General features: G+C 46.1%; 1 protein-coding gene across 2 annotated transcripts in view; it reads right to left on the minus strand.

The window, feature by feature from the left end:
* The window catches only part of LOC147629170 (choline transporter protein 1-like), a 130632-nt gene that overhangs the window by 15746 nt on the left and 91338 nt on the right, over positions 1-23548 (minus strand). The window contains exon 8 of one of the 2 annotated variants that reach the window (XM_086812424.1): positions 15910-16103. The exons of the other annotated variant lie outside the window; for it this stretch is intronic. Within the exon in view, the coding sequence (XP_086668550.1) occupies positions 15910-16103 (194 nt within the window). The remainder of the gene's footprint in view (positions 1-15909; positions 16104-23548) is intronic. 2 annotated transcript variants of the gene reach the window in all.

The raw sequence follows: 23548 nt of genomic DNA on the forward strand, positions 1-23548 counted from the left end.
ACAAAATTTGGTACTGTAAACCACCAACTCATTCTAAAGTACCAAATTTGGCACTGTAGTGCCAGATATCAGACTATAGTGCCAAATTTGATGCAGAAAAGTACCATGTTAGGCTCTATTTATTACCAGGCGGACCAAAGTACCCAATTGGATACTTTTCTACATTAAGCATGGTACCAAATTGGATCATAGTAACAAATTGGGTGCTTTTGTGAATACAAAAAAGCACCAAATTTGGTTCTATGTACCAAGCTGGAACCATAGTACCCAATTTGGTACTGTTTTACATACTGCATATTACCAAAATGGATCCATAGTGGCAAATTGGGTACTTTTTTGGATACAGAAAAGCGTCAAAATTGGTACTATGCATCCAGTTTGGTACTTTTCTGTATTCACTAAAAGCACCCAATCTGTTTTCAAAACCCAATTTGGTATAATACTACCAAGTGTGAGTGGTGCCCAAAAACACCAAATTGGATTTGTGGAACCCCTTAGGTACTATGCAGGCACACTTAAAGCACCCTGCATAGTACCAAATTGGCTATTTCTCTGTATACTTCACAGTACCATAATTGGAAGCTTAGTACAAAATTGGATACTTTTTTGGATACAAAGAGCGCCATAATTGGTACTATGCATCTAGTTTGGTACTTTTCAGTATCCTCTAAAAGCACCAAATCTGTTTCCAAAACCCATTTTGGTATTATACTACCAAGTGTAAGTGGTGCCCAAAAAAACCAAATTGGAGCTGTGGAACACCTTACGTACTAACCTGGCACACTTAAAGCACCCTGCATAGTACCGAACTTGATCGATAGTACCGAATTGGCTATTTCTCTGTATACTTTACAGTACCATAATTGGATGCTTAGTACAAAATTGGATACTTTTCTGGATATAAAACGCTCCAAAATTGGTACTATGCATCCATTTGGTACTTTGCAAGATACATTGAAAGCACCAAATCTGTCTCCAAAACCTAATTTGGTATTACACGACCAAGTGTGAGTGCTTCTCAAAAGTGCCAAATTGAGACTGTGCTTCCTTACTCTTGGACATTGCAACCAAAAGTTGTACCGTGAATCCTGTTGGGTACAATGCAAAATTCAGAGAAGTGCCAAATTTGGTCCTATGGAGGTGGAATTGGTACCTACAATGATACTATTATGGAGCTGGGAATTCAAACAATGGTAAGTACTTGAATCTAGGAATTGGTACCTACAATGATTGCAGTACCAAATTGGTACTTATGGCCTAGAGTGATTGCTGGTAAAAAACTACCAGTTTGGTACTGAACAGCCAAGCTTTCAGTGCTGCCCAAAGACTCCACATTTTGAACTATTCCAACAGAAATCAAGGCCACCATGGATTGCATTGTAGCAAAAACATATTACCTGAGAGTCATCTAGAGGATGAATTGGATGTTTGATGACACATTTTGCCTCGATCCTCTGCTTACAAATATCCTTTTTGTTTGGTGAAACTCTCGTCTCAGATTTCCAAAAAGCGGTTACCAAATCTCTAGTTTCACTTGTGATACTTGTATACAAAGGCAATTGTCTGACAAGCACTAAGTGGCAACACTTCATTCTCATCTTTTGTTTCCAGTCGACTGCTTGCTGCCGCTATATTCCGTCGATGAACACCCAAGACAGCAGCAATTTTGGACTGATTCACTGACATTGTTCTCTGATCACCATTGTTCAGTATCATCATCAAAGAGGCTCTCTTTACAAACAGCTCACTTGCAAAGTGAGGTACTTTCAATTGAGTCAATGTGTTGCGAACCTTGAAAAGAAGACTCGATTGCACATCCGAACTCCTCAACTTGGAAAACGGCTGATGATGCATGAGCTGCTCTAGAATTTCCTGTTGTTCTACTGTTGTTAGTCCTTGGGTCTGTCGACGCCAACATCTAGCCATGGCTTTGCATATATTGTTCCTTGACCTGGTTCTTGAAAGGCTACCTTCCCTAGCAGGGTTGCGCTCCTTGCATCGTTGCTCCCGCTTCTTTTGCGCCCAATAGCCCCGGAGAAATTCTTGGTTGCCGACAGGTTCGTGAGCAGCTTGGGTTTCATTGATAGTATCCTTTGTAAATGCAGGTATCCCTGACTCAAGGTTAGTGAAGGGATCACACTCAACCTCCAGCATTGTCTCTGTAAATATGGTGACGGCCTGAGCTGCCATGTTTATACAGAGAGAGAGAGAGGGCTATGGTGTTCCGCAGGGAATAGAGGATGTGCAGGAGAGAGGTCTCAAAGAGAGAGAGAGAGGGGAGGTCTGAGAGAGAGAGAGGGAGAGAAAGAAAGAAAGAAAGAAAGATTTTATTAACGTCTTCCAAAAGACCGAACTCGGCCTATGAGACAAATCGGAGTACATGTATGGGGTATCCTCTGTCATCCCAACAAAATGAAAAAGTACTGAATAAAAAAGCTGAATCTGGGTGTGCAGGGGATGGAGCTCTATTACTAGGAGAATGCAAAGCTATATGCATGGAGTATACAATCATGATATGCAACCTAGCTAGCTCCATCCTGTACCATACTGGGGGTATAAAATGGTATACATCAGTGAAGGGGGTGTCCACAGCTCCCTGAAGAACATGCCTGGGTGTGCTCTGAAGCGAGCCAGTCGCTCCGCACCCTCTCTGTGAAACTGAGCTCTGATCTCTGTCATCTCTCTCTGGTATAGGCGTGGTGTCCGAAAGCCAGGTGTCCTCTGTCTCCTGCGGGCTCTAAGTGTCTCTGCTCTCTGGAGAGTAATTCCCTGCCGTGTAGGGGCTGGGAGGGGTATGGATCTCTGAAAAAATGTAGTAATCTGTGTCTGTCGCCCCCCCTCTGGAGCTGTCTGAGCCTGTAATAATGTCTCTCTGTGGCGCTGTATGTCTAGAATGTATCTCCCCAGTATGCGCTGGTCTGCTGCCTCAAAGATCTGGCGTAGGGAATGTGGCTCTCTGAATAAAATGGGATATCTCTCTCTGATGGCTGTATATGCTCTGCATCTGCATACATAATGCTCCTCACTCTCCACCTCCTCTCTGCACAATCTGCATACCCTCTCCTCTCGGGGGATCCGTGCTGCTCTGCCAGTCTCAATCTCCAATCGGTGTGATGAAACTCTGAGCTGACCAATAGCCACTCGGGAGCCGTGTGGTAAAAAGCCCTCCATGTATCTAGGCCTCTCTATAAATCCATCATCAGTGATACTCATGAAGTGATCTCTGTAGTATAGCATCTTCGGTGGAAGAGGCTGTGTAGGCGAAATCTGCTTCCTTGCATTCCACCCGCGTCTGCACCCACATCTCCACCCACGTCTATTTGTTATGGGACGTTTCAAAAAAAGACTTAAGTATAACACCTCAGGGAATTTTCACAGCTTCATATTTCTCCTTTATTTCCTTTTTGCCCTCTTTTTCTTTACTCTTGTTCTACCAAGCCTAGGTGGTGTCAAGGACAACCAATTTTGTACCACCATCCCTTGCTTTCACCCTGCCCATCGGCTCAGCTCCGACTCCAATATAGGGCCATATAATTTGGCCAAGTAATGACCAATCATGATCATCCTGTAGTTGCCTGGTACCATGGGGTCCCCACTCTTAAAGAGTGGTACAATGATATGCTCTGTCCAGCTTGTCGGGAAACCCTCACAAATGGCACGATTAAACACATGTACGATGAGCGGAGCCAAAGTGTCTCGTGCATATGAGAAGTGCTCTCCAACTAGCCCATCATGATCCTGTGCCTTTCCATTCTGTAACCTGTCTATTGCATCTAGCACCATCCGCATAGTAAAAAAGGTGCTGCTAGGCGGTCTAGCTCCCAGTGGAGGGGGGGTGGGGGGCTGTCCTGGTGCATCATATAGCTCTCTAGCATAAGTATGCCATGCCTCAGTTGCAGTAATCGGAGTACCAGGCTGTCTCTCCTGAAACATCTTCCATGCCCTCTTGCTGTCCTTCCCCACGAAGAGTTGGTAGATCTCCTCCTCTAGCTTAGCCAGATAGGCTCGTTTCTTCCTCCGCACAAGGCGCCGAAAGATCATCCTGGCCTGTCTATGTGTGTGAGACCCAATGGCAATCTCACGATGTAGCTGTGCTCGTGTCTCACAACACTCATCATCATACCAACTGTTCTGTGGGGCAGTGCTGTGGGGGTGGATGGAAGGGATCATAGTGCAGGGAAACGCATATGAGGCGGATGCATGTAGAACACCTGCCAATCCTCTGGGTCTAAAGCGAACAAGCCATCAGATACTGCATCCCGATAAACCCCAACTGTTTCACGTGTAAACTGATATCTCGGGTACCGAGGTAGATGAGTGGCTGGCCCATCTCTCAGGGATCTACCTACTAGTGTGAAACTCAGGTATGCATGATCGGCTGCTATGCCAATGGGCCTACTGGAAATCGTGACACCCCGCACATCAAGTATCAATGAAGGAGATCCCATCAAGTAGTCCACTGTGCTCGCTCCCCCTTTAGAGTTCCAGTGTGTGAGAGCATCTAATCCTTGCCATCTCAATAAGCCATTGTATATGACCAACCCATGTGCACTCCCGAGTGTGAGAAAATGCCTGCCATAATCTGTAATCTCCCCCTCATCCTGTGCTGATCTCTGCAACCCTACATCCTCTGCCGTGATCTCCCGGTACATAGCCTCTTGAGTATCATACAACTCTGTCTGCTCTGTGCCTGTACGTGCATTAAAGTCTCCCAATAGTAATGTCTCCCATGCTGGCAAACCTCATGATATCATCATATAGTGGTATATAGGGCGACTCTCCTGATGGTGCAAACCTGGAGTGGGCTGGGGGAAAGTAGCATACCCCCACATATAGCTCGCGGAGCCCCCCTCTGCATATTCGGACCCACATGTACCTCTCATCTGCATCTCTATGTACCACATGTATTTTGTCACGAAGCTCCTCCCTATAAAGTATTGCCACTCCTCCCGATCCTCTGGTACCTCCCACTGTGCGTGGCTGAGGGCGGAAAACTGATTCCCATCTATAACCCCGGACGTCAGGAAGCCTCTTGTTTGTGCACTGATGGGTCTCCGTATACATAGCAATATCACTGTGTCTGAAAGTATCCTCAAAGTATCCTGCATCTGTTCTAAGGGCTCCATTGCAATTCCACACCGTGAATCGCAAGGTCTGCTGCTGTACGGCCAGATTTGTACGACAAGTAATCAGCAGATGTTCGGCCAGAACATAGAGAGATGAGAGCGACTGCTAGCTGTACGGCTAGCGCAAGAAGCACCACCAGAAGGCTGTTGTACGGCTAGCGTTGAGGGAAAAGGGAGAGAAAGCTGTAGTCGGCCAGGAGAGATGAGCACTTGACGATAAAAACAGCCCCACTCAGCTTTTCTATAAAGTGGACCTACTCTATATTTGAGGTGCTTTTTCCTTTTTTGCCCAAAAGAGTTGAACTTAATATCAACTTTATGCTTTTCCCAGGTTTGTAGCCCAAGTTTCATGTAGGCGCCTTCTATTGTCCACCTGTCCATGCCCAGATTTTAATGATGTGTGAACACACTGACTTATAAACCTTATAAGTCACTTTAATGATGAAAATCCCATGCTGCTTATGTTGTGTGGCCATCTTTTAGGCCAAACTTCGCTAGCGAATGCGTCAGCTTTCTTCTATGGAAATCCCCATTCACACCTTAGTTCTACTCAGTGTGAAACACTGGTCAAGACTAGTGAAGGGACCAAATGGTGACATCCCCTCTGTCTTATAAAACAGTTGTCCGCAATTGTGTAAACCTGATACCACTAAAATATTCTTCAAAAATAGCAGATCCAATGCCAAACAGTAGTATTACAGAATTCCGGCATTACAGCCATGAATCCAGATCCACGATCGGAAGCCAGATACGGGCACGAGAGCCAACCGTATCGAGAAAGAAACTTTATCCATATCCTGAGTCAACAATTCTGATATTAACGAGACACAGGCGCACCACACAAGCGCCAACTGTGTCTCAAAATATTTATAAATCCATAAGTAGCTCTAAGTACCTGCAAAAAGAAAATATGCAGAATACATAGCCACAAAACATCTTGCCATGCCATTAAACTGCATACCACCCCTATGATCCATACGCATGTCCAAGCCAAACATGCTTCACATGTCCATATGGTTCACCAGGGCAACGACCCTTCCATGAAACCATACATGCTCGCCAGGGTTTCCCCTTTCCTCGAGACTTTACTCACTAGGGTGACCAACCCTTCCATGAGTTTCGATACTCACTAGCCGTGACAAATGTGCTCCTGGTCCTCCCTGTCTGTCTATGTGTTAAAGATCATGACCTTGGTCTTTCCAAGGTTCAGAGTAAGGTCCCGGTCCTCGCAAAAGGCCTGTATGCATCCAAATGCCTCTGCAGCCCCTCTGGTGAATCAGAAATAAGAACAATATCATCTGCATACAAGAGGATTGGTATCAGGACTCCTGCCAAATGTGCTCCTGGTCCTCTCTGTCTGTCTATGTAATCCGAGATCTTGTCAATGTATAGACCAAATAGAGTAGGGGACCAAGGGCAGCCCTGCTTCACCCCGAAAGTGTTGTGTATGATCTCTGAGTCACCTAGAACCCGTACTCTGCCTGTGATTGACTCATAGAGTGTAATGATCCCCCACAGCATCTCTGCTGGCACTCCCATATCCTGGAGTCTCCTCATCAGTCTGGCCCGTGGGACAGTATCAAAAGCTTTGCGGAAATCCACAAAGCAGCAGTATATCCATTGCCGTGAGCTCTCCCCTCCTCAATGATCCCCTGTAGTGTAGAGATAGAGAGAGATATTAAGCGTCTACTAAAGACCCAATGGGCCTATGAGACCAAAGTGATACAATAATGTCCATGGCATATCTCATCATGGAATGGAAAATAAAACACAAAGAAAACATAAATATAGCTATCTCACTGGGGTGATACAAAACTGTCCATGGAAACTCATCATGGAATACTAAGAACATAAAAACATGGGAGCAACATTAGCTCCGAGTAGATGGTATACCACTCTCCAAAATGTCAAGCATGGGGCTGATGAGTGTGGCCGAGAGGTCTCCCTCAGCTATGTCATGTGGAAAGGTAGCTCGATGGCGGTGCAGCATGTCCTGGCATGTCCTGGATCTGGAGCTAATGAGGTGATTGTGGCCGGCGGGGGGATCGAGGGCGTCGGGCACGCTGGACTGCAGAGGCTTGGTCCGAGGTAACTCCCCTCGGGCGAGGTAGGTCCAGAGCAGCTCATGGAGGGTCCACAAGATCCACTATGTCGGTGTCCTCCACCCCCTGGGTCCGGAAGAAACTGGTGATGGTGGGCTACCGAGGGAGGGGGCGGGGTGGCTGGGGCCTGTGTCTCAACAAGGTGTCCCTGTGTCTGTGGAGCTCAAGCAAGAGGCCTAGGCAACGCTGGTCCTGGAAGTCAATGATCTTGGAGAGTGGACCGAATCCCTCACGAAATAGACAGTGAAACCTCCCGCGGGTCGCATAGTATACTGGGCAGCGGCATATGTAATGCTCCTCCGTCTCAACCTCTGTGTGGCATAGTCGGCAGATCCTCTCCTCTCTGGGTGTCAGTATGAGCTTCCCAGCTCTGAAGATGCGCTCAGCTCTACCTGTCTCCACTCTAAGGCGGTGGGAAGAAACCCGTATCTGGCCAATCGCAATCCGCATGGCATGGGACATGTGAACACTCATGTAGCCCGGCTGCTGGATGAATCCATCCTCAGTGAGTGTGAGGAAGTGGTCTCTGTAAAAGTGCATCTTCGTGGGGAGCTCCGGGGGTGTGATCCATGTGCAATGTGTGTAGAGGCTAAGAAGATCTGACCGGATAACCCAGTTGGTATCCTCGTGAGACAGCCGGAGAAAAGGGGAGTCCAAACTGTACTGGAGGGGGCGTAGGCGGTCCATGCATATACTGAGAACCAAGTGGAAACTAGTGCATACCATACTCCAGAGTGCCCCTCAAGTGCTAGCTGTCTGGAGGACTCCAGGGCAAGCCTCGGGTACCTGTGGGGATCCATGTGACTGATGCGATGGAGGTATGTGACTGTTTGGAAGAGTGCCTCCACTACCATCGGGGCTGCAGCAAACTCTGCCTGGGTAATCTGGTGTGGGACTTATGGTTTGCTGCGGATCATACGGGAGAACATCATGACCTGGGGCCTCTCAACTTGCTGCCAATCCTCATCAGATAAATTTGGCCTATGAGATCAAAACATAGTACACAGCTGATGGTGTGTCATCAAAAGTAAGACAAAAAGGACTAAAAAGTCCTAAAACAGTCCTAAACAGCTATGAAGGAAAAAACTCCTACTGAGGTACAAAAGTGTATAATATCTACAACAAGTATAAGATTGGTGTAATCTGCTCATCTCAGTATCTCTCTCATGGGGTGCTGTAAGATAGAGAAACTAAAGTGGCGAGGCAGTTGTCTCCTGTGGCGGGTGATGATGGCTCTAATCCACTGGTGATGAAGCGTCCGTGGACGAGGGTAAGCGTGGGCGTCTCGCTCGACAAAGTGCTATGGCTCTGTAAAGGGTGACTCCACCTGAAGGATGTCTATGGGACGTCTGGCTCGCCGAGGGGGTAGTGGAGGTCCTGGTCGTATCTGCCGGGGTGGTCTTGGCCCTGAAAAAATCTGTCATGGCTCGCTGGCAGGGTGGATCCTGGTGTGCTGTCCTGGCTCGTAGGAGAGCCTCTTGATGGCGTCTGAGCTCCAATAAGAACAGCCCCAAACACCTTTGATCCTCAAACTCCATCACATGTCGTAATGGTCCAAAACCCTTTTGGAAGAGACACCAGTATCTCCCTCGTATCTCATAGTACACAGTATATCGGCATATGTAGTGCTCCTCTGACTCCACTTCCTGGTGACATAGCTGACAAATGCGGTCTTCTGGCTTCATCCCCTCGTATCTGCCAGTCTCTATCCTCAGCTGATGTGATGAAGTGCGGATCTGTCCAATGGCACTGCGAATGCCATGTGAGAGATGGGTGTCCATGTATGTAGACCGTGTCACAAAGCCATCTGGGGAGAGATGTAGAAAATGGTCCCGATAGTGGGCCATCTTCGTGCCTAGTGGTAGGGGGGGGCTGGACCATGTCCTTTTTGCATCTAGCCTCACGATGTCCATCCTGATCACCCTATTCTGCTCAGAGCGACCAAGGTCCAAGAAGGGGCAGTCAGGGCTGTAATCATATGGAGGGAGTGCATCAATCGTCATGCCATGTAATCTCAGCCAGGTACACATCTGGGTGTACCAACTTCGTGTATCGCAGTTTGTTGCTAACTGCCTAGAAGAGATAAGTGCTAGGTGTGGGTATCTTTGTCTGGGGAGCTCCCATATCCTCTGCAAAAATGTCACTGATTGGAACAGAGCTTCGGTAACCACTGGTGCGGCTCCTATCTCTGCTCTAACAATCTCATGAGGTACCGATGGTTTGCTCCGAATCATGCGTGTGATCATAGCCACCAGTGGTTCTTCAAAAGACCCCAAGGCTCTATGAGACAATGAGTGATAGTTGTTTTTCATTTCTTTCAATTACTTTTTCCATGGCTCAGTATACCCATGGTATCGTTGTATGAGAGAGGGGAGAAAGGAAGTAAGTAATATTAACGTCTACAAAAGATTCCAAGGGTCTATAAGACCAAAAGCAATACAATGGTACAAAGTGTAACTATTTGGCTCTCCGAGCTCTATTTCACATGATGAAACCCATGCTCAGACACTAGACAGGTGGAAGAAGACATGGGGATAGGGTCCATAAGGTTTGATTAAGAAAAAGCACCATTCTTGGTCAACAAGCAAGAAAAAGCATAAAGTCAAATAGGGTTGACTGTGAGCCAAGGACACCATTGGAAAGAGGAGACTGAGCCAGACCAAAAAGCTAAAAGCCGCTTTCTCAAAAAGCTGCTCCAAGCTCTAGGGCCAAAAAGCAAGGCCTTGAAGCTAGAAAAGCAAAACAAGAACTTTTGACTAGAGTTGAGTAATATTCTACTATTAAAAAGACCAAAAGCAAAGTAAAAGGAAAAAGCAAAGCAAAAGCATCACTTTTTGGCAAAAAGTAAGGCTTCTCTAAGTATAAAAAAAGCATGAGCCTCTCTTGAGCATCAAGTTGAAGAAGAACCTCTTCATTGCGTTGCCATCTTCGTTGAAGCGTGGAGATCATCTTCTGCATCATCATCTACTTGATCATGAACCAAATCATGGAGTTTTTCATCGTTGCTCACTGATTTAGAGTACCCCATCAGCTATAGTGCCACATCATCATCTGTTCATATGACTGTACGGATCTGTACAGCCGCACGAAACTGTACGGACTGAAAATTCAAAAACCCTAAAAATTTCAAAAACCCTAAAAATTGCTTCTTGGAGGTTTTTATCGCCCGAAAACTATTAAAACACGTTTTATATGAGTTTTCTTGCCAGAAAGAGCTTTTTCATGGTTTTCTTCATCGACAAGGCTATAGAAGTTGTGGAGATTACTCATGGGATGAGCGAGTGATTCTTGGACTTGGATTTGGACTTGGACTTGGACTTGGACTTCATCTAGATTTGGACTTGGACTTGGATTGGAACTAGGACTTGGACTTGATCCATTGGATTGGAACTAGAGCTTGGACTTGATCATTGGATTGGAACTAGCACTTGGACTTGGATTCATTGGATTTGGATCTGAATATTGGATCTGCTAGTGAGAGATAGAATCATTCCTGTGGTGTGCTCGGCATCAGAGATCTCGTGCCTCGACATTGACATCGACTTGGATATCCTACATCGGCATATTTGTTTGTTTTGTATTCATTGATTGTATTGATCTTGGCTAGCGTGCCCGTGGATTGTTCCTGAATAAATTCCTGAAAGGGGGTGGGGCTTCTTCCCCGCTTAGTGTGGTGTATTGTGCAAGATCCCTATTCCCTTCTCCCTCTCCCCTCTCTCTATATATCTTTATCTCTTGGAAAATTGGTTGAGTCTGTCAAATTGCACGCCTCGCTGGGCTTATAGTGGTATTAGAGCAGGATTTCTCTTGAAGAAACTTTCTTGGGGTGAACGAGCCATGTCGAGAGCAGAGGGAGACTGAGGACCTAATGAAGGGAACAACTATGAGGCCGATCATGGACTTCAGGATAGGGTCATCAGAAGAGTATCATGACCTTGAATAATTTAGGTGATTTCTCAGAGACGAAGAATTCGTTGCTTGGAGAACCAAGAGGGAACAAGACCAAAGAAGGGCTCAAATGTTTGAAGATTTCATCAAGGATCGAGCCACCGAAGCCGAAGGAGTTGAAACTCCTAAAAGCCTATCTTCGGGCCAAAGGAGTCACCACTGCAGAAGGATCTAGAGCTACCCACTCTATTTCTCATGGAGGAGACAAGCAAGCTACTCCTAGGCCTGCTCTCTCAGATGCAATTTTCTCAGGACAGGTAGGAAAGTAAGGCAAAGAAGCCAAAGAGATCGGAAGATCGTTAGATTGATATCATGCCACGAAGTTCAATGAATGGTTTGTAATGGTGCTTAGCCCATTGCATGTTTCGACAAATAAAGCCGTGGAATCTTTCTGGACCAAAGTTGAAACAGATCCCTTTTGAAGCATTGAGACTTTATGCTAGCAAAGGACCGGTGTTGGTTATTCTAGACCTTTGAGTTTCATTCTGTGAGAAAAAGAGGAAAGAAAGTGGTCAGAAAGTTCCTCTTGGAATTCGAGAATTATTTGCTATTGGATGCGAAATGGATGCCAGAGAAGTACTTCAAGGACTATTGAGATATACTATGAGCTTATGAGGAAATGGTTCATCTAGATGTATTTGAAGTACATATATGGACGTCTTGTGATCAAGACAGATTCAAGAGCGAGGGATTGTACCTCTAGCCCTCTTTATTGTATATATATTGGACTGGAATTGATCATTATTCTTCTTATATAATGATTATTTGAACATGCTCTAGTTTGGGTGGCAACGATGCCCGATAGCCCAAGGAGCGAGATTTGTACATGGGAGGCAATGATGCCAGATGACCCATTAGACGACAACGATGCCACAACGAGATTTGTATATGGGAGGCAATAATGCCAGATGACCCATTGGACGGCAACGATGCCAGATATCTTGGACTTCACAATTGGGTGGTCATTGTGACCAGATGGCCCAGATGATTGTATTGGACTTCACAGTCGGGCAGTCATTGCGACCAGATGGCCCAAATGACTGTATTAGATTTCATAGTCGGGCGGTCAATGCAACCAGATGGCCCAGATGACTATTGATGAATTCTCGAGCGATCCTAGTGACCAGATGACCTTGAGCAATAGTCTGAGCGGTTTCCCTCGGGAACCAGATGGCTTAGCATGGTTTCGATGAAACCAAACAAGACAATCCATGAATAGGAGGATCATTACTTGTGCACTGCTGCATACTGATGTATGTTTGAATTTCTTTGACTTTGTGTGCTGTTTTTGATGTGTGGACAATGCTTGGATTTATGGCATGTGATAGTCCATTGGGCTCCGGACTACTTGGCTAGTACCTGAAGTACCCAGTAGACGCGAATGATGCATACTTGTTTGCTGACTAGCTTGTGTCTAGTTTTTGCAGAAGGTAAGTATGCATTTATTATATCTAACACATGTGACAGGCCATGAAGATGTACCATCAAGAACAAGGGTATCGGTCAAAGAAAAGGCATTGAGATGTTGCCAGATGAGTGGATGGCACCACAAATATGGGGAAAGACCAGATGCACAAGCTCACCACATGGGACTAGTACCTTGAAATATATGGAGGTACATACACATGGACATACATGGAACATATGGATGTGCTTGGAACACTGACAATCCGTAGTTGAGAACAGTTGCGATATAAGAGGGAGGAAATGTAACTATTTGGCCCTCCTAGCTCTATTTCACAAGATGAAATCCATGCCCGGACACTAGACAGGTGGAAGAAGACATGGAGATAGGGTCCATAAGGTTTGATTAAGAAAAAGCACCATTCTTGGTCAAAAAGCAAGAAAAAGTAAAAAGTCAAACAAGGTTGACCGCGAGCCAAGGGTACCATTGGAAAGAGGAGACTGAACCGGACCAAAAGCTAAAAGCCACTTTCTCAAAAAGCAATTCCAGGGCCAAAAAGCAAGACCCTGAAGCTAGAAAAGCAAAACAAGAACTTCTGACTACAGTTGAGTAATATTTTACTATTAAAAAGACCAAAAGCAAAGTAAAAGGAAAAAGCATCACTTTTTGGCAAAAAGTAAGGCTTCTGTAAGTATAAAAGAAGCATGAGCCTCTCTTGAGCATCAAGTTGAAGAAGAACCTCTTCATCGCGTTGCCATCTCCGTTGAAGCATGGAGATCATCTTTTGCATCATCATCTACTTGATCATGAACCAAATCATGGAGTTTTTCATCTCTACCCTTCAGAGTACCCCATCAACTGCAATGCCACGTCATCATATGTCCATATGACTGTATGGATCCGTACAGCCGTACGAACATGTACGGACTGAAAATTCAAAAACCCTAAAAACTGCTTTTTGGAGGTTTTTATCGCCCGAAAACCATTAAAACACGTTTTATATGAGTTTTCTTGCCAGAAAGAGCTTTTTCATGGTTTTCTTCATTGACAAGGCGGTAGGAGTTGTGGAGATTACTCATGGGATGAGTGAGTGATTCGACTTGGATTTGGACTTGGACTTGGACTTGGGCTTGGATTGGAACTAGGACTTGGATTGGAACTAGCACTTGGACTTGGATTTGGATCTGGATCTGGACTTGGATTCATTGGATTTGGATTTGGATTTGAATATTGGATCTAGTACTAGCGCGGTGAGAGATACTTGTGGGTCATCCCCGTGGTGTGCTCGGCATCAAAGATCTCGTGCCTCGCCATTGACATCGACTTGGATATCCTACATCAGCATATTTGTTTGTTTTGTATTCATTGATTGTATTGATCCTAGCCAGGGCCCATGGATTGTTCCTAAATAAATTCCTAAGAGGGGGCGGGGCCTATTTCCCGCTCAGTGTGGTGTATTGTGCAAGAGCCCTATTCCCTTCTCTCTCTCCCATCTCTCTCTATATCTTTCTCTCTTGGGCATGTGATTGAGTCTGTCACTACACGCCCCGTTGGGCTTACACCAAGATATACTGAGCCATGGAAAACTGAAAGAAGAAAACATCTAGCACAGTGTATGTAACAGATAATCCTGTGTAGAGAAAGAAAGAAAGATATATTAAGTGTCTACTAAAGACCCAATGGGCCTATGAGACCAAAGTGGTACAATAATGTCCATGGCATATCTCATCATGGAATGGAAAATAAAACAAAAAGAAAACATAAATATAGCTATCTCACTAGGGTGATACAAAACTGTCCATGGAAACTCATCATGGAATACTAAGAACATAAAAACATGGGAGCAAGATCAGCTCCGAGTAGATGGTATACCACTCTCCAAATGTCAAGCATGAGGCTGACGAGTGTGGCTGAGAGGTCTCCCTCAGCTCATAGAGGGTGATGATGCTCCAAACCATGTTAGATGGGACTTCGATCTCCTGTAGACGGTGTAAGAGGCGGGCTCGGGGTATAGTATCAAAAGCTTTGCGGAAATCCACAAAGCAACAGTAAATCCTTTGGTGTCGTGCTCTACCCTCCTCGATGATGGCACGGAGGGTGAAGATGTGGTCAAGGGTAGAGTAGCTCCTCCGAAAGCCAACCTGTCTTGAGGCTTTGCATCCCTGGCTCTCTGCAAATGAACTGCGCTCCGCCTCTAGCACTGATCCATAGAGTTTGGCCAATGTGTGGCCAATCATGATCGTCCTGTAGTTATTAGGATCAAGTGGTTCTCCGGCTTTGAGGAAAGAAAGAAGGAAAGTTGTGTTAACGTCTTCAGAAGGAAAGTTGTGTTAACGTCTTCAAAAGGCCAAAATGACCTATGAGACCGAAAGATTACATCATATCCATGAGGTACATCATCCTGGGTACAAAATAGTAATAAAGAAAGATAACAAAAATCTAGAACTTTAAAATCTAATCTAGGTACATGAGCAGAGAGCTCTCATATCACCCTAATACATCCCTCATGGGCCGCTATGACATGGTGCTCAAGGTGGTAAAACTGAGCTGGCGCAAGAAGGTCTTGCGATGATGGCCCGGATCCTCCTGTGGTGGCGTGGCCATGGGCGAGGGCCATGGGGTTTGGGGCGTCGAGCTCTGCATAACTCAGTGGCTCTATCGAGTGTCACACCTCTCGGCCAAGCTCCTACACTAGCCTGTGGTCTGGGTATGATGGGTGGATCGGCGCCCTCGGAGTGCTGGTATGGAAGAAGTCGGTGAGAGCTCTCTGTGCTGATCCTCGAGCAAGTACAGCTAATTTGGATCTCAATAAGGACTCCCTGTGTCTACGGAGCTCTAGAAGAAAAAGTCCCAGGCATCTCTGATCCGGGAAGTCCATGATCCGGGCTCTGTGTGACAGAGCTCGCATATCCTGTCCTCTGGTGTGGCCGCCCTAGGCCCATATCTGGTAGTCTCCACTCTCAGCTGGTGGGACGAGGTGGGGATTTGGCCGACCGCACATCTCACCCCAAAGGATAGGTGTATGTCCATGTAGTGTGGACGGATGATGAACCCAGTCTCTGTCAAGCATAGGAGGTGATCTCTGTAGAAGGCCATCTTCGTCCCCAATGGATGACTAGGTGAACTCCATGTCCTCTGAGTATCCAATCTGACAATGTCCTTCTTGATAACCCTGTTCCGCTCTGTGCGGCTGAGAGCAAATGACGGGGCCTCTATGCTGTACTTGTTTCATGTGCTGTTCCTTATGTTGACACTCACCTTGTAACTTAAAAGTTAGACTGCAGATTTTAAAAAACATTTTTTGTTGTGCATTACCATATTATATTACCTGCTTTTAAATAACAGAATATTGTATATCCAAAGGCTGCAACATCCACAAGTACTATAGAACTCCAAATGACTGCTTTTGCATAGTTTCGAAGAGCTCTGATCCAAATCAGCGAAAAGAGCAAACCAGCCATAGTTCCACAACTTAAAAGGATTGCCCATCCATTCATTATATCTATAACATAGTCTCGAAACCTAATGTGTGACGTCGTGTTAATGCACTAGAGGTATTCAAATAGATTAAAAGGTCACTCAACTCCTCCAAAGAAAATTTTGGTTATTATTTATTCAATGTTTGAAAACCACCTCGGGCAGTTAGTACGTCTACGAGTTTAGAGGATGAAGTTAGGGCTGATGTGTAGTGCAACTGATTACATATGTTGAGCCAAATGAAACCTTTTCCATTCAATGTGGTTTGTTGCATACACATTTCACAAAGACACTTGTTGATTGACCTAGATGTTATTGAGCCCGAACTCTAGTTTGTAAGCTGATTAGTTTAAAAACAAATTTTTGTAATCATGAAGCGGTATGTATGCTTTATTTGATAAAATCATTTTGCCGTAGGTTGTGTAACAAGTCATATTGATGAAAGACATCTTACTCTATATGTTTGTTCAGTAAACTTCTCAATTCCATTGAGAAAAAAAGAAGGGAAAAGGTTACAATTCTCTATTAATTGATACCGTAGACTGCCTGTCAAACAGTGGAAATCAGTAATAAGTGCAGCTCCCCCATTGTCCCACATGCACTGCACCATCAAAGGACTGCATAGAGGTCCAGAGAGAATGGAGTAACATTGTTGTCTCATGTCTCATATTAGAAGAGGGCCGTACTGTAATACCTCTGGAGCAGTTGTGTGGCTCACTAATGCAGGGGCCCAAATGTTGCTTGAAGGCAATCCAACACATTGTGCCTTGTATGCTATTCAACGAGCGTCAATACCATGGTCCCCAAGGCAGCTTGGATTGTCCATTTTTGGATCTCACCCGCTCAGAGCAGAACCGCATGATTAGGATGGATATCGTCAGAGTGGACACAGAGAGGACATGGACTAGTCCCCTTGAGCCCTTAGGCACGAAAATGGCTCATTACAAGAGCCATTTTCTGCACCTCTCACCAAATGGTTTCATCACCTGCCCGGCGTACATGGATGTGCGTACACCTATCACATGGGATACGTTGTGCCATTGGATAGATCTAGACCTCATCACACCAGCTGCGGATTGAGACAGGGCAATATGTGCATCAGATCTCGGATGACCGCATTTGTCAGCTATGCTACTAGGAGACAGAGGAGCACTACATTTGCCAATGTACAGTCTGTTATGAGATCCGAGGGAGATATCATTGCCTCTTCCGAGAGGGTTTTGGGCCGTTACGCAGGGTCATGGAGTTTGAGGATTAGAGATGCTTGGGATTGTTCCTACTTGAGCTCAGGAGACACAGAGAGACCCTCTTGGCAGACAGGAGACTGAGCCATGATGTACCTAGACAGAGGATCCTGACATATTTCTTGAGCACCAACACCAGCATCCTAGCCCACACACCTCCTGATACCTCCTCCATCGGGCCATCAGGACACCAACCACACTCCTAGGGAGTCACCATTGATAGAGCAGTTGTCTTATGTCGTGCTCGTCGGCCACGCCCACCAGGATCCCGACCCTGCATCCTCACCATCGCCAGATCAGAGCCATTGTTGCTCGGCATCGGAGGCGCCTACCTCGCTTCTACAACCTCTCCATTCTAGACAGCCCCATGGCGGAGATATTTGATCTGAGGAGAGGGCAACACTTCAACTGATCAGCATACATGGATCTACTTGATATACATTTTCCAGTATTTTCTACTCAGTATCATCTAGGAGTCTTACTTACAGTTCTTATAACTGTAAGATAGTCATTTTATTGTACTTTTCAGTTTCATTTGGTTGTTCTCTTTGATGAGACACCAACTTCAGATGTACTCTCAATTTTGGTCTCATAGGGCATTATGGCCTCTTAGAGACGTTAATATATCGTTTCATTTCATTTCATTTTCTCTCTCAGGCCCCCAAGGAGGCAGCAACATAATCTTCTCTCTCTCTCTCTCTCTTATGGCACTGGATGGAGTTAGACATAGATCTGCATAGCATGCTTGTACTACCCCTTCAGCATATAGAGATGCATCTTGCCTTAGCACTCCATCCACATCCCCACCCCCCCTTATATTGTTTGTATATGGGCTCCACCGATCTATGATGATTCACAGTTGTATCCAAACACACGCACACTTTTTCTTTTCTTTCTTTTCTTCCGATGACCGGAGGAACACAGTTGTATTATTTTTTTTGTCTCATAGGCCGACTTTGGCCTCAAGTAGACGTTAATATATCTTTCTCTCTCTCTCTCTCTCTCTCTCTCTCTCTCTCTCTCTCTCTCTCTCTCGCTTGCACCAAGCTGAAGAGATCCCGGAAATGGGAGGCCCTGCATTCAGAACTGAATGCAATCATTGACAGGATGGAGAAACACATGCTCGCAAGCTCAGAGAAGCACCCCCTAGGCGGATGGGCAAAAGATGGGCTGAAAGTTATCAGGGAGCATCCTAATATACCAGGAAGATACATAGGATAGGGAATTTAAAGAGCTCAAGGAAGCCCATGCAACCGAAGTGGGAAAGTGGAAAGCACAACTTGAAGACCTCAAGGAGGAGCTACATGTATGCAAAGCACATATGAAAGAAGGGGAAATTAATCCCTCCCTCGCCTCGAAGGTTGAAAGTCTAAAAAACAAATTGCAGGAAGGTTTAGTAGCCACAAAGAAGGAGATGGAGAAAGTGTAACTCGCGGCGGCGGTGCCCGGGGGACTAGGGCCTTTTACACACTTGTTGATACCATCAATGCATATTAAAAACACTTAAACATGGCCACAGCCTTAACACATATCCATCATCTCTTTGCATAAAACATAAAACTTTGATTAACATCCAAAAATGCTGAAAATGGAGCTTGCACACGTGACAATGCATAGAGGCCGGAATGGGCCGACCCCCCCCTTGGAGTATTTTATTACCCAAGGAGAATAATATCATGTACAAGCTTTGAGGGCCTTACTCTCCCCACGGGAGATGCCGGATTATCCATATAAAAATGCCATAACACAGCCCAACACGAGGCAACCAAGCCGGAACATAGGCTGTAAAAATGCCGAGCCAACAATATAATCAATATACCTCCGTGTGGGTACTGATTCTTCCCCAAAAACCACGGGTCTTCATGCAATAGAAAGGGTACAGCAAGTACAACTCTCCATTTAGCCGGTACAGCAGGTACAATGGCTGGTACAACAAGTATAGTGGCTGGTACAGCTGGTACAGTGGTTGATACAACAGGTACAGCAAGTATAGTGGCAAGTACAGCAAGTACAGTGGTTGGTACAGTAGGTACAGTGGCTGGTACAGCCGGTACGATGGCTGGTACAACAGGTACAGCAAGTACAAATGCTGGTGCAACAAGTACAATGGCTAGAAATCATAATAAATGATTAAATACCCTTGCCTTCAGTATTTCTTCGCGATAGAAGCCTCCAAAACAGTCCCCAACCGCCGGTATTCTTCATGGGCAGCCTTCAAATGAGAGAGAAAGAGAGTAGCCATCATTAGGGCAGCCTATAATGGTGGTAGAGGCTAGTGTGCAACAAGAGAGCCTCCATTAATGAAGAGAGAGGGCTCCAATTTATAGATTTGGGCCTCCCATGAGCTAAAATGGCAAGAGAAGGCTATGGTGACAAGTGGAGAGCCACACAATAGCTGAAGTGACAAGTGTGAGGCCACTTGTCTCACTTTGATCCATTTTCTAACAAGTGTCAGGCCACTTGTCTCACTTTGGTCCACCTCCTTGCCACACGTCCCAATCTAAGAGATGGGTCCTTCCATAAACTTTATCTCTCAAAATATCCCAACTGGTAGACATTCTGTCATAGGCACTTTGCCAACTCTTGGTATCTGCTCAATTCCAGATGTAATGACGCGAACAGAATTTCCATCGGAGTCGGCGGGCCAAAAATAGCAACTCTCCTAAATTTTAGGAGTGTGGTCCTTTGTATTCTAGGATAATCCCCCATTCCCAAAGCTTGTACTTTCCAAATATTTAAGCATCCTGGAGTCCACCAGACCCCTTTCAGATTTGGAAATGTCCAGGCTAGTGACAGAAAGGGTGGGGCGCAGTGGTTAAGCAAGAAGTAGAAAAGAATGGACAGAAGTGGTGAGAAAACACCCCACACCACGCCCATCATACATGATACGTTGGAAGAGGAGAAGAGGAGGAAGGTCCGTGCTCTTCATGTGAGGGTGACAGGCCTAAAGGAGGGGGAATCTCTCAAGGCTAACGCTCTAGCCCTATGCAAGACACTCAAAATGGAAGGTACCCCTTATGTGGACACATGGCGTGTGGGATGAGACACCTCACGGGAGCGTCCCCTCATCTTGAAATTGTCGGACCTTGCCAGCTGAGATGCCTTCATGGACACACGGACAGATCTCCGAGGGGAAAGATATACCTAGGGGATGGTCTCACCCAAACCCAGGTAGAGCACAGACGGGCGAACATGCCCATGGTGCACGAGGCCCGCAAGGTGGGGAAGTGGGCAGTATACAGAGACGGGCGAGTCATCATCACAGAGCGGCGTCCCAAATAGGGATGCGGGGTCTGTGAGACCATACACCTGGAGTTGGCAATTTGGAACTGCAATGGGACACTATGGTCCGACATTGGGGGACTTGGCCTTTAGGGAAGTTTTTCCAGAGACAGACATTGTCTTCTTCATAGAGACACACCAAAGCCCAGAGAGAGGGCTGCCACACATCTCAGGCTATGAGTGGGCATCTGCCTACCGAGAGGAGACACGCACATGTGGTGGGGTACGCGGGTCTGGCAGAGTGGTGGTTAGCCTCGACATCGATGACTCCATTTCTCTGGAGTGGCTACCCTGATACCAAACCCTCCTCCCCCATAGTGGCTGGGAGTGTTCACCAAGCACGATATACCTCAATCAGTTCATGGCACGGATGACTGCTCCACCTTACTCACCTTCTCTATTGGACTTCATGGCAGACTGGAGAGAGTAGAGACCCCATTAGAGGATTTCAAGGGATGCACCTTGCAAAGGGTGAGGGTGATTGGTTTTCATGCACATGAGTGGCACATCAACCCTCCACCAGCCAAGGTGGCCAAAGAGAGACTCTAGCAGTTATGGATTTGGGATGGCCGACCTCTCACGAGTCTCCAGTGAGACCTGACAAAGTGGACATTACATGATCCAGAGGACGGTGAGGAGATGCCTGGCACCCCCTTTTGCTTACAGTGCATGGCTGGGCCATACGATTCAGATGATAGAGGTGGAAGGCACACCAGCAACAACAGGACAGTGGCAGTCCCCAGGCCTCCTGCTGCACTCTCAGATTTCTGGAAGCGGCTAAGGGATAGTTTTAATTTTTCGGCCTCGGAAGATCGCTCTTTTCATGTGGCAGTTGGCACATATGAGCTTGGCAGTTGGCAATTAGTTGGCCATTGGGGGGTAGACCAACATTATGTGACATATCAAAGATGGACATCCCTAGGAGTCCCAACGTCATTGTCTTTGGGATTGCTCGAAGGCTCAGCAAGTTTGGCAGAGGATCCTACGCATTTTCACTATGGATCAAACCCCGCCCGTATTGTTACGTGGGGTACAGTTGCCTTGGCCATTGAGGTTACAATCGTCATGCCATATGAGGAGGAAGGTGAGGGACTAGCCCTTCAAGTCTCTCACCTTCGTATTTCTGCAGTGCTAGTTCCACCTCTTCCTACAGGTTGTTGGACTCCTGGTTCTAGCCAGAGATGGGAGACTTGCAGCAATATAGCGGCGTGGCATATATGGAGAGCTTGATGCAGCATCAAAGGCACCTTCACCTTGCCAGCAAAGTCTATCCGGAGCATCTGGCTGGACATCATTGGGGGCAGCTTCAAGGTGGCTCAGACCGCATACGGAAGCGCCGGGAAGCCTTCCTGAGGATCTAGCAGCATGGTCCCTTTCTTACAAATAGTGGTGGCAAGCCCACTTGACATGATAGACCACCTGTGTGGTTGTTTCCCCCTCCCCCCATCGTATGAGATAGCCCTCTCCTCCTAGAGCGGCCAGCTAGAGGAGAAGGGCTTCCTCCCCATTTATACATCTTGACTCTTGTTTCCCATTTGAGGACGAGTTTGTACTTAGCCATTTGGCTGTTTTTCTCAGCAACTAATAGAAGGATCTTTTTCCTAGAAAAAAAAATGGCCACTAATGGGCTGGATGCCGCCTAGGAGCTTGCGGGGATTTGAACTCATGACCTGCCCCTTCTTGGTCATGAACCCACACCACTAAGCTACACACTCGTTGGCCCATTTTCTCTATTCTTGGTGAGAAGTTGGAAGAATGTTTATGTTTGCTTCAGTTGCAGGGGCCTATCAAGTCTACTTCTGCTGGGGTATTCTATTCGGCGGTCCCAGCTGTTTGACCTCCTCTGGCCCTGTTGGATCTCAAGCAGCAAGAAGACTTAATAATTTATTAAGAGGATTCGTCATCTTCTGGATTGTTGGGATGGGCCCCTTCTGGGGTGGAGGGACACCAAGCAGTTGATCATGTTTAGTGTTGCTAAAGCAGACAGGGTCCTACTGAAACGAATGTTAATAAAGCCGGCTTCCTTAAAGGTCAACACTCATGTTTTGTTGGGCCTCTCCAAGAATTGAACCTGGATTGGAGGAGTTCAGCTACTGAAACAATGCACTGCCAGGTCGTACTTGCTGTTGATGAATGAGGAAAATGGACCTTGTGGATCAAAGAGAAGCTTGGAGAGTCAGTTTGATGGCAGCCGCTGGTCCAGTAGATGTGTTGCTCTTTAGTCAAGCAAGCTCCCCTTGCACATGATAGTAGTTTTGATGGGCACCATTCCAATTGGCAGCAAACTTTTGAAAATAGGTATTTCTTCTGGTAGATGTCCTAGATGCAAAATAGGTATTTCGTCTGGTAAATGTCCTAGATGCAAAATAGGTATTTCTTCTGGTAGATGTCCTAGATGCAAAACTGCAAAAAGGAAGATCTTTGCCATGGGTTTTGTGGGCCCAAAAGTCCAGATGGTGTAAAGAAATTTTTGGCTGTTATATTTCATAGTCTCATTGGCTCCTCAGTAACAGTATTGATCCATCAGTGGAAGCTAACTATGTTTTTTCAGTGATCAGATTTATTTGCTTGTTTGAAGTATGGTCCTCTAGGAACACACTGGTGTTGGTCGGTTGTTCTGAGCAGGGCATTGATATAGAAGCTCTTACTTGCCAGGTTAGGACTAATACCTTGTCTGTGGTACAGATCAACAAGTGGGACTCTCTTGGCCGTCACACTTTACTACAAAGAATTTATGTTCCTTCTGCTGGAAGATCTTGAGCTCTTGGTGGTTGCTGGCTCTGCTGGAAAGTACTGAGCTTACGCTGGTTTGGTCTTTCTTCGCACTGTTGGTGATAGTTGCAACATCTCAACTTTCAAGTGTCTAGCTGCTATGGGTCACACTTGGTTCTTAATGGTAGCGCTGGAGATTTCATTCCAGATGAGCAGGGGATTTGTTGTTCAGCTGGCCTGCTGCTGGCTTCT

This window comes from Cibotium barometz, chromosome 18 (genome assembly GCF_041138505.1).
Source record: "Cibotium barometz isolate CiBa-2024 chromosome 18, ASM4113850v1, whole genome shotgun sequence".
NCBI classification, from domain to species: domain Eukaryota; kingdom Viridiplantae; phylum Streptophyta; class Polypodiopsida; order Cyatheales; family Cibotiaceae; genus Cibotium; species Cibotium barometz.